At 40.7% G+C, this 13,131-nt stretch overlaps 1 protein-coding gene across 4 annotated transcripts in view; it reads right to left on the reverse strand.

Moving 5' to 3' along the window:
• The window catches only part of SPTAN1 (spectrin alpha, non-erythrocytic 1), a 174,162-nt gene that overhangs the window by 68,605 nt on the left and 92,426 nt on the right, over positions 1-13,131 (reverse strand). For all 4 annotated transcript variants that reach the window (XM_030207917.1, XM_030207919.1, XM_030207918.1 and 1 more), the window contains 9 exons: positions 7,987-8,185; positions 7,096-7,200; positions 6,744-6,764; positions 6,443-6,478; positions 4,387-4,434; positions 4,202-4,293; positions 1,943-2,087; positions 730-911; positions 533-632 (listed from right to left, as the gene is read on the reverse strand). In XM_030207917.1, coding sequence (XP_030063777.1) covers positions 533-632; positions 730-911; positions 1,943-2,087; positions 4,202-4,293; positions 4,387-4,434; positions 6,443-6,478; positions 6,744-6,764; positions 7,096-7,200; positions 7,987-8,185 — 928 coding nt within the window. The remainder of the gene's footprint in view (positions 1-532; positions 633-729; positions 912-1,942; positions 2,088-4,201; positions 4,294-4,386; positions 4,435-6,442; positions 6,479-6,743; positions 6,765-7,095; positions 7,201-7,986; positions 8,186-13,131) is intronic.

Consider the following 13,131-nt stretch of genomic DNA (forward strand, 5'->3'; position numbering starts at 1 on the left):
ATCTTTTCGCTCGATAGAGATATTCCTGGGTTTCACAAGCCACAGGTCACATTAAGCAGACGTTTAATACTAAAAAATTGACCTTGGCAGCTGCCTGGAAGGAACCAGGAGTCCCATCTTTGATTAAATGGTGTGTTAAGTTGCACTATATTTATAGGATGGAGAAACTGTTGAACCACAACAGTATCCGGAGCTGGAAAAAAAAAAAAAACTGGGGAACTCTCCAGAATGCAAGTTTCCTTTAGGAGGGCTGGATTTTTCTTTGAGTACTTTGCCTTACTGTTTGGTGTGCCTTCCATGTTCTTATGTCCCTTCTTTTCATCCCTTTTTCCCCATTTTTCTCTTTTTGTTCTTGTGGTTTTCTTTATATTTTACAAAACTGAAAAATTAAAAGTTCCAGAGCACTGGACTTGTTATACCTTGCAGTTCTTACATATCTTTTTGTTTAAGAAGCTTGTCATTATTATCTGCAGTTTTTACAATAAATACCTCTTGTTAAATAAAAAAAAAAGCTAGCTGAACACAAACTTACCTGATGCCTTTCCAGAAGAGCCTCAGCACCAGTCACATCTTTTGCCAGTTCATCAGATGACACCAAGCCCCGAATTCCATTAATCCAGGACATAAGGTCCCTGGAAGAAAGTCAAGACAACATTAACATGCCTTTTGCTTTTAGTTAGACCTCATCCAAAGCCTTCCTGCAGATTGTTCTCCATGCTGATTCCTTACCTGAAGTCACTGAGGAAGCGCTGTAGATCATGAGAGTCTCCAAGTTTCTCTTTACGTTGATTTGCTCGTTTGCCTAGGCTGTTCCATGCTTGGTTCAGCTCTGTGCACTTTTCCTGAATGTCATCAGCAGATTCTGGGTGTGACTGAATTAGACGTTCAGCTGTCTCACCAAGTGACTTCACCTGAGCAGGTAGCAGAAAGAGTAGCAATTCTGAGCCTTTTTTTAATATATATATTTCAATTATTTTATTGATGGAACATTTCACAGTACATAGTCAGTATCCATAATATACAGGACAATAAAAGCAATCTCTTACATACATTTATACAGTTACTACGTGCCATCAAGTGTTTTTATAATTCCCCCCCCCCCAGGCCCCTTTCCCCAAACCCTCTCCAACCTAACACCCCCCCAACCCCCCAAATCCTAAAACCCCCCTTCCCCACCATAAGAATCCCATCTCCTCAACAAAGGGAGTCAATGCCTTTTTTAAAAAAAATTAGCTTATGTGTTAATAGAATTTTAGAGCTCTTGCGACGTCTAAAAGTATGTTTCCCTTTCATTGGGTTTTGAAGATTCAGACAAAATGACTCCCAGTAAGATAGAGGAGAAATACACAATAATGGAATTCAAGGAAGCCTAGCAGTAGCACACAGAATCCTTGGGTGAAAAGCTAAGGGGCACGACAGTGTAAAACTAAGCAGACACTAAATGGGCCTTATAGTTCCCATTTGCTACTGTATTCCAAATTTTCAGGACCAGGAATAGAAAAGGGTTCAAGGATAGACACATCTAGTGGAACCAGAAATCAAGGCCTTCTCAAACCAATATGGAGACATGAGTATTATGACTTTCCCCAGCATCTGCCTCAACAGTCCTTTCCCAGCATTGGTCCTGTATTGTGTCCGGTATCAACATTTGTTCAACACGCTGGTATGTCATTCATCAATTCTCCAAATAGGGACAGGGTGGCAACAACTATGCTGGAGCAAACTAGGATTTGTTTTGCCTCAGTACTGTTTGGCTAAACGGCCTGGAATGCACAGATTAAATTGAATGCTTTTGTATGAATTTTTTACCCTCCCCCCCCCCCCCCCCCCCAATTTCCCAGAGCTATGATTTAGGAGGACTGCTTCCTCCCTATAAAGCCTCCTCTCAACGCCAAAGGCAGGTGGGGTTTAGGATGCGAGTTTCCTACACAAAGAAATTCACCTTATCTCCCAAAGCAGCAAGATCTCTCTCAAAGCCCTCATGCTTGCGCTGTAGTGCCTGCACGCTGGCCAGATCATGCCCATAGTTGTCAGTATTCAGTGCCTGGTTCTTTTCTTCAATCCATTCTTTTGTTTCATCAGCATCTCTGGAAGAAGAAACACACAACAGCAATGTCCCAGTGCACAATATCACTTTCAAATTATGGTCCCTATTAACTGAGTCTGCAGCCTGGTACCTTGTCCCTTTCCATCCCATCCCTGGTATCCCTGCATCTAACATTACTATGCTACCCTCCTCAACCAGCAACTTGGTCCCCCTTTCCAATCCCATCCTTACTACACAACACTGCTTCTCTCAAAGCCCTTCACCCTGACCACTTCTCCTTGGCCCTCAGATTTAGAATGTCATCTACAAAAATGCTTCCTCTTCAAGCCTCCACAACAGTCCAGATGCATGGTTTACTCTCCTACCAGCAGATGAAGACTGAGAACCATTGGTTTGGTGACATCCTGAATTAGCATCTGTGCAGTCCATAGTTATCCAGTATTTCTCAGCCTCTAGCAGCTGGGAGGTGTTAGGCCTGTGCAGTCTAGATTTGGTCTGAGGTTCCTTGGGCAGGGACGGGGTGCCTGGCATATCTGATAACAGCTACTGTAAGAGCAAAGCAGAAGGATGGATCATTTGGCCAGGGGGAGTTGTCAATCTGATTGTAGGTGGAAGATGAATACATTCCAGAAGCTGGTTAGTGAGAACATGCAAAACTTAAATGACAATCACTGATTCAAAGATTCAAAAGTCTTCAATGTACTGTCCAGATATATAATCATAGCACGTATCTCATATATAGTGCAGTAAATGCCTCCAAGTGCTTTATAACATACTTTGGGTGCTTTATAACATACTTTGTGCAAAAAAAAAAAAAAAAAAAACACTTGGAGGCATTTACTACGCTATATGAGATACATGCTATGATTATATATCTGGACAGTCCATTGAAGACTTTTGAATCTTTGAATCAGTGATTATGCCAAGAAAACATGTGAGCACGTTCCTACATATATTGTTACATGTATAGGGGGAAACGTTATCAAAAGAAACTTGACAAAATGCTATTAGGTTTTGAGATTAAGATGGGAATTTAATGTTTTGTAGGTTCGTTACCTTTCTCGTCTATTCTTTATAATTGTTCTTCCTGCTTTTTGATGGTGATACAATTTGTATAGAACAGGTTACAATTTATATAGAACAAGTATTTGTAGCAGTCTGTATAGGACAAGCTTAATTTTTGAGTGCCAGGATTCAAGCCAGAGAACTATAAACTAGCTGCTTATATTTTTACTGCCTGTCATATAGCAGTGGCTGTGACTTGGAAACTGGGCCACCAGTAATTGGCACAGTAAAGAGAAAACTGGATTATATATACTTGATGTTCAAATTAACTGCGTATCAATTAATACAAAAAAGTGTGGCACATAAGAGCTGATTAGCCAGAAAGAGCTGATTCTAAAACTCGAGATTTTAATTTCTATTTTAGGATGACTAGAAGAAAAGATGGGGATGTATGAGGATGTGCTGTTGGTAACTCCAGTGTAGGGGGGGACGGGATTGGATAGCTATTGCAATTTGTATTTCATTATATTACTGCCGTTGTTAGCAGGGAAATCTGTAAAATATTTGTAAAAGGTACAGAGGAGGGAGGTTAGTCTCAGCTAGGTTCCTGCCATCCAGCCTGAGACAGTGGAGAATGTCCCCATTGAGGCATATCTTCTTGCATGAAGAGTCCGAGGAACAAACAAGGGAATGATTAGACTTTAAAAAAGGGAGAAAATTAAAATAATGAAATAAAACGAAAGCAGAAAGGTCCATAGAGCCTGGGGTGCTGAACCTGATAGGGCTGGATTCCTTCCTCCTCCCATATTCCTCCACTACCTCCTACTTTTGGGAGGGGCCTAAAGTAGGAACTTTGGTGGCTCAGAAGTTGTTAAAAAAAATAAAACCAGCTAAATCCTCTATATGTGGGAACACAGGAAGGCTTGCTAATCTTAAAACCAGCTTTACATACAATCAGAAATCCTACTGCCATTTATATGGAGGCACAGGGATGTTCAAGTCTGCAACTGAGAAAGGGTCTCCTTTGTGTCTAGCAGTGGAATTTTGCCACTTGTTGGGAATCTGCCAAGTACTTGGCAAGCAGGATAATTCTTAATTCTTATGTTGTATGTTGCTCTGGTGACTGGTCTTTGTGCTGAACGTCCTCACCTGTGAAATCTCTGTACTTCATGAGCACTGCCCAGAAGCTGACTCCTCTCTTCTGCCAGCAGCTGCAGTGATCTCCAGCGCTCATTCAGTTCCTGTGGAAAACATGACAGTCAATTCATAAGTGTAGGCATGGGTTTACATTAGCAAAGAGCTTCCAGAATACACAGAAAGTAGTGCGTTCTCACCTTGATTGAATTAAATGTAGTCACTGATTGCATAGCCAAGCGAAGAGACTATATTGAGAATTAAAAGACAATTAAACACAAATACTTATGTAGGATTAATTAGATACCATATCTGCCACCAGAGCTCAAATCTCATTGAATCTAGGACTGCATACATGCTTTTTTTCAATTTTGTGTCTGAGAACATTAAGATAGTATATTTAGGAGTACAATATATAAATAGTAAAAATGACAAGCCCTAGACACACTGCACTGTCTTACACATGTACTTTGGTTACATGAACGGTAATCTAACTCTTCTGAAATATTCTGTGCAGGGAAGCTGTTATAATGCAGGATATAACCACAATAGAGTACCCTATGGGTAGTACAGCTCCCATATTATTATTGCATTTGTATCCCAGATTATCCCACCTTTTTGCAGGCTCAATGCGGCTTACAGAGTGTTATGATGCAGTCATTACATGATCTTAGATAAAGTCAATAATAAGTTAAGGTAGGTAAATTTAGAAGAGCTAGGTAGGTATTGTGAGAGGTATTATGGATGCACCTGGGTAGTTTAGGAATAGTTAGTTAGTGAGGAGTACTCTATTCTGGTTATGTCCTGCAGATGAAGGTAATTTGTAGTTAATTCACACTTGCTATACTGCCTTTGCTAACTTGCAGATCAAGGCAATTTACAATCTAAAAGTCACAAAAAAATATATAAAAAAGGAACTACAAAATTTGACAGGAAATATCTAATTTTCATTCACACAGATCAGTTAGCCTGAAAGAAAGAGCAAGACAGCAGTATAGACAGGGCAGAAGATCACAAGTTGGATGTGGAGAGAAGAATTAAGAGAGAAGGGAGAAAGGAAAGATTTGAGAAAGCATAATCTCAGTGAAATGGGACAGCAGTCTGCCTAAGCATGATCGAATGAAAGCTGGAAAAGTCAAGTTCTTAAAGTGGATTTAAACTTAAGGGACTGTTCAGCTCAAAATTGAGAGGGGTAAGCAATTCCATAAAGATGAGGCAGTGTCTGGTTGAATCCAAAAGAGTCTGTTTTGGACGAGGTAAAACCAGTCAACAGTTTAAAGGGCGAAGGGAACGAGCTGGTGAATACAGATTTGTGATGGATGCTAGATAAAGAGAAGGCCTATCCTGAGTGACAAAGGTAAGCATAAGAGTTTTGTATATAATGTACTGTTCAACTGGAAGCCAGTGATGATCCTGTAATAGAGGGGTAACATGATCAAATCGTCGGGCATGACAGAAGACTGATGGCTGTGTTCTGAAGGGATTGCAATTTCTTCAAACGCGAATGGGGAAATCCAAGGTAAACTATGTTACAGTAATCTAGTCTAATGACGAGGAGAGAAAACAGTGGAGTGTATCGTGGTAAAAAGTACCATCTAACTGAACAAAATTACTTAAGAATGTAAAACAGTTTTATACAAGTTCAATATTTGGGGCAGAAAAGAAAGTTGGGAATTCAGGATAACACCAAAGTAACGTAAAGACTACAGGCTGAATATCAGTTTGTAATAAATTTACAATAAGATTTGGATTTGAGAGCCCACCTGTAAATCAGCAAGCTACCATTTTCTGTTTATTCAAACTAGTTTATGATCAGAAAGCCAGTTAGAAACTGCAGTAAGACAGTCTTGCAATGGATCAATAGAAGGGAAAAGGATTAACAGGAAAGATCAGCAGTGTATCATCTGAATAAAGATGACATGAGATACCAGTGGATTGAATGACTGTGGTGAGGGAACTTAACACATTAAAGAGAAAGGGAGATAAAATGGAGCCCTGGGGGATACCACAAACCAAGGGACAGAAGGAAAACAGAAGAGGTGGTAAAAACTAATGATCTGAGAGAAAGGAGGCAAACCAAGCCAACATTGTTCCAGTTATATCAAGAGAAGAAAGAAGAGAGAGTAGAAGTGAATGATTAACTAGATCAAAGGTGGCAGGAAAGGTCCAAGGGACAGCTAGATGTACATATGAAGATCAGAAAGTTAACACCAGTGACAGCCACTGATGGTTTCAAAGTGCTAGGAGAGTACCTACTTTCCATGGCGATGAAGTCCTTGAATCAGCTTCATCCTGCAGAAGAACGAAAAGATAATAGTTATTCCAGGCAGAGAAACAAGCAACCTCTTCATTAATCACACCAAATACTAGGACACTCAGAGCACTGGGCAACATGCATAGTGGCAGTCTTACAACATAAGGGAAACAGTAAGATAAATGGCCTGCTTCCCACACGATCTGCCTCCAGAAACTGCTAGGGTTACTTTTGCTTATTCAATAGCTGGAAAAACTGAGGGGGGGGGGGGGGGGGGGTCACCCTACAATCAAAATTGCTTACCCGTGGCATCCCACAGACTTCCTAGAAAAAGAAAACGTAGTTTCAGTAAATGTAGGAGCAATGCAAGGGACTATGCAAAACAGAAGATGAGCAAGTACAGACCTGAAAATTCAAGCAATTCTTTTTCCATTTTACTTACATTTTATGAGATGCTTATTCTAATAAAAGCCCCTAGGTGACATACAATAACCATTAATAATAGATAAAATCAAATACAAGAACACACAGACTAAAACTGCTATTAAAAACAAAACCATTGATGGACCTGTGAGGAAAAACAAGTGTTGAAAGGCCTGAGGAAGATGAGAGAAGGGCTGAGAGCAGAAGGGCATATAAAATGAGTAGAACACACCTGTTGCTGAACAGCCTGAATTTCCTCTGCCATTAGCCCTTCAGACTCCAACTCATCTGACACCTTGTTAATGTCTTTCAGACGTGATTCGTTGGCTTTCAAATCCTTTTAAAGAAGGTAAATGCAAAACTAAATTGTAGTAAGTGAATCTTCATTCTATCAAACTGGAGACAAAAAAAAGTCTACAGCCACTTAAGACAGCTCTGGTAAGCATCAAAAGTAGTGATTACAGACTTCCAGAACTGTTCTCCTATCCCAAAGACTACTACTGGGATAGAAGTAATGATACAAATCTAGTCTTACCACACAGAAGAGAAAGCAGGATATAGATTTCAGAGTTAAGGAAAACCAAACTTATTCATGCAAATGATGCATCACATCCATGCAACAGCCTTTCAAAACTATTGTGTAATGTTTTGTGTTATCAGTACAATCAATACCAAAAGATATGCTTGCAGAAACAGGCCACAATGAATACTACTAAAGTTCCAGAAATTAAACACTGGAGCCAGAACAGTAGCAGTGCTGTGCTCTCTCTCATAATGAGGGAGCTGGTTCTTCAGTTCCCCTGGTTGGCTAAGGATGCTGCAGAGAAAGGGGAGGAAGTCCCAGGGGCTGAATTTAGGACCCATTACTCCAGGCTCCAGAAAATGCTTGGAATGGCTAGATTAAAACTGTGGCAATACAAGATGCACAAAAACATCTCCCAGTAGTTGACCAAGAAAAGGCTAAAGGAACAGGAAGAAGCTGCTGATCAAAATATACCAAAAATATTCAACATTTACAGTTGTGGCTCCAACTGAAAATTAAACAAGCATTCAATGTGAGGCTGTCAGACAACACCATTATCATTCACATTACATAGCAGAACATGAAATACACATGGCCTACCTTCTGGAAGTCATCAAATTTTTTTTGCAGCACCTCCACCTGCTCCAGGTCAGCTCCCAATTCCTCATTTGTGAGAGCTGCCTCCTTCTCGTTAATCCACTGCTGCAGTTCATTTGTCTCACGAAACAGCATAAACTTTTTGCAGCTTTTCTCCAGCATATCTTTGCGCTTCTCCCCCATTTCCAGCAGTGTGTGATATCTGGAGCAAACACAAGAGTGAAGGTGACATTCAGAGATTCCCTCACAACACGGCAAAACAAACACCAAAAACCAGTCTGGCAGCACCAGGACAAAGAAAGATGCAAAAATCCAGATGATGATCTAGAAAAGCGTTATATGCACCATGAGAGCACACACACAGACTATAACTACGAAAAGATGAAACTCCAGGAACTGAAACCAAAGGGGTGGCAATGCACAGCAACAAACGAAAACTATTTACCTATAACTGTTCTCTGAAATTAGAAATTAGAACTATCAAATTAGAACTATCAAATGCCAAATCAAAGGAACCCGAAGCACTACAAAGCCAAACAACTCCCAAAGGCAGTGTTTTGAGAAGGAAACATTTGGTTTTGCCTGCCTCTTTTGAGTCAACCAGACCAGTCCACAACAAATGGGACTCCTCAGCCAGTAGATGTAGACAGAAGAGCTGCAAGCCCTGCCCTATAAAAAGGCACTGTGCAACCATTAGCCCTACAATATTCCTTTAAGAAAGCAAAATGCTGACTATAAACCCTCCCAATCCATCCCCAAGGAAGGAAGACATGTAGAGTCCTTAACTATAAAGGAGCAACCACTCCAGAGAAACCACAGGATTGATGCCCCACATCTTAAATTGAGGGAGGAAAAACCCAACCTGGTCTGGTTAGACAAAGAAATTAGCAGATAAGACCAATTTTCTTCCTCCTCCTCCAGACTGGTCCAGAACAAATGAGATGTAGCAAAGCACTCTTTACATTGGGCAGGATGAAGAAACTTATGTTGGAAGGTCTCAGATACCAAAAGCACTGTTTTCACTGGCAGGTACATCAAACCTATTGTGACTGGAGAAGGCGTGCAAGACCAGCCAACTAGCGCCTCTACAAATCTCAGCTGTAGAAAACGCCTGAAATTTTGCCTAGAACACCGCCATACCTAAACCCTTCTCAGTGGTGACACCTAATGTGGAAACTAGCATCATGTAGCTATAATTTGAGTTTTTTTTCCAATAAGCACCACTTTGTATTTGTCCATTCTATCTGCCATTTGGATGCCCAGTCTTCCAGCATCCTAAGGCCCTCCTGCATGCAATTTATCAACTTTGAATAGTTTTGTGTCATCTGCAAATTTGATCATTTCACTCATTCCCATTTCCAGATCACTTATAAATACTAAAAAGCACTGTTCTCAGTACCGAGCCTTGCAATATTTCATTATTCATCTTCCTCTATTTAGAATCTGGCCATTTAACCCTACTGTTTTCTATCTTAACGAGTTTCCAATCCACAATAGAACATTGCCTTCTAATACCATGACTTAATTTTCTCAGTAGCTCTCATGAGGTACTTTATCAAAAGCTTTCTAAAAAATCTATATACATAACCGACTCAAACTTATCTACATTTATTCATGCCTTCAAAACAAATGTTTCAAATTATAAACCCCAAGGAAAGAGATATACCAACCAATGTCCAAAAAACCAAAAATTGATCAGCAATAAATATGTATATGTTTATTGTTATTATTAATCACTTAACAGCTGTCTTTGGAATTGTACAAACACCCCAACCCTTGTATTGACGTGAAGGAATGAGAAACTTTCAGTATAGGCCGTTTTCCTACAACCGAGCCAAATGTTTAGTGAGAAAACGCTGAACTTCAGCTCACTTAAATGCTCTATACATCATAATGCTTCTCAATATTTTCCAACATCATTTGTTTAAATGACTTTTGAACAAACAATGCTTCAATGTTAATAAATATTTCTTCAACTAATTTCCAAGAAGCTGAACAAGTATACATAATTAAGTCTGCTGAAAAAAAGCTCTCCAATTAAAGAGCAAATTCCAAACCAACTGAAAAAGCATTAGACTTTCAAAGCAGATAGGCAAAAAACTTTAGTATTTCTGTATGTTTCATGCCACTGCTTTCTGGACTGTCCAATAGAGGAACCTGTTTCAGCAACTCCTTTGTCAGGGACGCCAGTGCTATGATCTTAGCAAATGGCAGATCTTTCAAAATGTCTCCAGGAGTTTCTGTAGAGGCAGGAAGTGATCCTGTAGTGCTCTTGCATTGAGGTTATGTCTCCAGGGGGCTTCTGCCCAGGACAGGAGGGTTAGTCCTCAGTGGAATGCAGGACTTAGTACCAGATGTCACACTATTGGGAATGCTGGGAAACCATGATCATAACATGATCAAATCAAACTGGAGTGCAGTCACTAAGCAAATCTACTGTAGCAGAATTTCATTTTCAAAAGGGTAAATTATGATAAAATGAGGAAAATGGTTTAAAAAGCTGAAGAGGCTCAGCTGCACAGATTAGGACCTTAAATTGAGTATGAACATTTTTTAAAGAAATACCACTGGAAGACTAGACCAGATGTATTCCATATATTAATAAAGGTGGAAAGAGCAGCAAACAGCCAACACAGTTAAAGGGAGAAGTGAAAGAATCGGAGCCAAAAGAACATCTTTCTGAATATGGGAAAAAGATCCAAATGAAGAAAAGAAGCAACATAAGCACTGGTAAGTTACACACAAAGACCTGATAAAAAAGGTCAAAAGAAAATGAAAAAAACTCGTCACGGAGGCAAGAATTTATAGTACTAACTTTCAGTACTATCAGAAGCAGAAAGTCTGCGATGGAATCTGTGGGACCTTTAGACCATCAAGGAGTAAAGGAAGCACTCAGGGAGGACAGGGTCATAGCAGAGAGGCTGAAAGAATTCTTTGCCTCAGTTTTTACTGAAGATGTAAGAGATCTATTTGTACCAGAGATGGTTTTCAAGGCTGAAGATGCAGAGGAACTGAAAAATATCTGTGAACCTGTAAGATGTACTGAGCCAAACTGACAAATTAAAGAGTAGTAAGTCACCTGGACTGGATAGGTATACACCACAGAGTATTGAAAGAACTCAAATATGAAACTGCAACGCTGTAACCTCTCTCATCCACAGTACTCGACGATTGGAGAGTGGCCAAAATAATGTCTATTTTGAAAAGGGGGTCCAGGGGTAATCTGGGAAATTACAGACCAGTAAGTCTGATGTCAGTGTTGGGCAAAACAGTGGAAACTATTATAAAGAATGAAAATCGCTGAACACAGGCAAACATGGTTTAATGAGACAGAGTTAACGTGGATTCAACCAAGGGAAGCCTTGTGTTACCAATCTGCTTCATTTCTTTGAATACAGCAGCAGATAAACACTGTGCGGCAAGTCCCCCAACTGGGAAAAATCTGCAGGAGAGAATGTGTTGGGGTAGGATGAATATGAAGACCACTCTGGCATATCCCAGCTCTTCTCCCTACTATAGGTCAGAAAATTATAGCATACTGGTTGAGAAACAATGACTTAAGGTGTAGTTTTCAGATGGCAAGAAATACATGCGTAAACCTGCAAAGAAGTTTCAGTGATTTATAAAAAATGTCAAACTAATCAGCACCACAATAGTTCTCTGCAGTATTAGCAGCTCAGTGCTCAGGCATATGCAGCTTGCTCCTTGCAGCTACATGAAAAAAAATTTACTGTCTATCATTTATTTTCTGAAGGAGAAATTAGATATTACCTGCTACCTTTTTCTTTTAGTCCTACCAGACCAGTCCAAAACTTGCAGGTGGCGATAAAGAATACAGAACTGTGCTGTGCCCTATAAGGACACTGCAGCTCCAGCACCTCAGTATTTTGTTAAAGCAGTGGATCCTGTCTTAAGCTGTCATGAACCTGGGGATGGTTTGCAGGGAGTATCTGGGGGTGAGACCATGCCGTCAGCCCCTTTTGAACACAGCGTTATGCTGAACCAGAGAAGGAGATCCTCTCTGGGCAATCCAGCAGATAGAGAGAGAAATTAGGTCTTACCTGATAATTTTCTTTCCATTAGTTCTTCACACTATTCCAGGATGTGTGAGTAGTCATGTCCATTGACTGGCAGGTGGAGATAGAGAATACAGAACTGAGCTCCACTACATAACCCTCTGCTACCAGCCCAGTTCCTCAATATTAGTCATCAAACAAGGAAGGAAAAAACACCCCAGGAGCATGTTCAACAACCAAGACAGCAATTATCTATAAAACATCCCAAAGGTTTGGCCTCTGGAAACAGGACTCAAAAGACGATGCAGTCTCACCAAGGAGGGCTCCTGGAATAGTGTGAAGAACTAATGGAAAGAAAATTATCAGGTAACACCTAGTTTCTCCTTCCATTACATTACTTCCCACTATTCCAGGACGTGGGACATGTGGGATGTTCAAAAAGCTATCCGTACATGGTTGGGAAGCCAATCCTGCCGCAAGCAGAACTGTCAGCCCAAACATGGCCTCCAACCACACAGCAATGTCCACCCTTTAATGCTTACTAAAGGTATGCAGCGCTGCCCTACAAATATCCACCAGAGACGACAAGGAGGCCTCCGCCCAAGACATGGCCATATGCCTGGTAGAGTGCACCTTCAAAACCTGAGGGGGAGACTTCCCCTCCATAAACATAGGCCACAGCCACCGCCTCCTCCAACCAATGGGGAATAAACACCTTGGACACCAAGAGACCCAGCTTCTGCTTACTGAAAAGGACAAAAAGCCCATCTGAACGACAAAAGTCATTCGTAACCTCCAGATAACGCATGACTGCTCTGTGAACATCCAGAAGCCTCAAAGAGGTGTACTGTGCCCCCACATCCTCTCACCGAAAGGAAGATCCAACTGATTGGCATGCAAGGCAAAAACCACTTTGGGAAAAAGTACAATCTTAAACGAGACCCCTACTTCCAAAAGGAAGAGAAAGGATCCCTACAAGAAATCATCTGAAGCTCTGAAACACAAAGCTCCGACATAATAGCCACCAAGAACACAGTCTTCAGCGTGAGATCTTTCAAAGTTGCCCTCCGAAGTGGCTCAAAAGGGAGAGTGCTGGAACACAGGAAGGCCTAAGTTAAGGTCCCATTCTGGA

This window comes from Microcaecilia unicolor, chromosome 6 (assembly GCF_901765095.1).
Source record: "Microcaecilia unicolor chromosome 6, aMicUni1.1, whole genome shotgun sequence".
Lineage (NCBI taxonomy): Eukaryota > Metazoa > Chordata > Amphibia > Gymnophiona > Siphonopidae > Microcaecilia > Microcaecilia unicolor.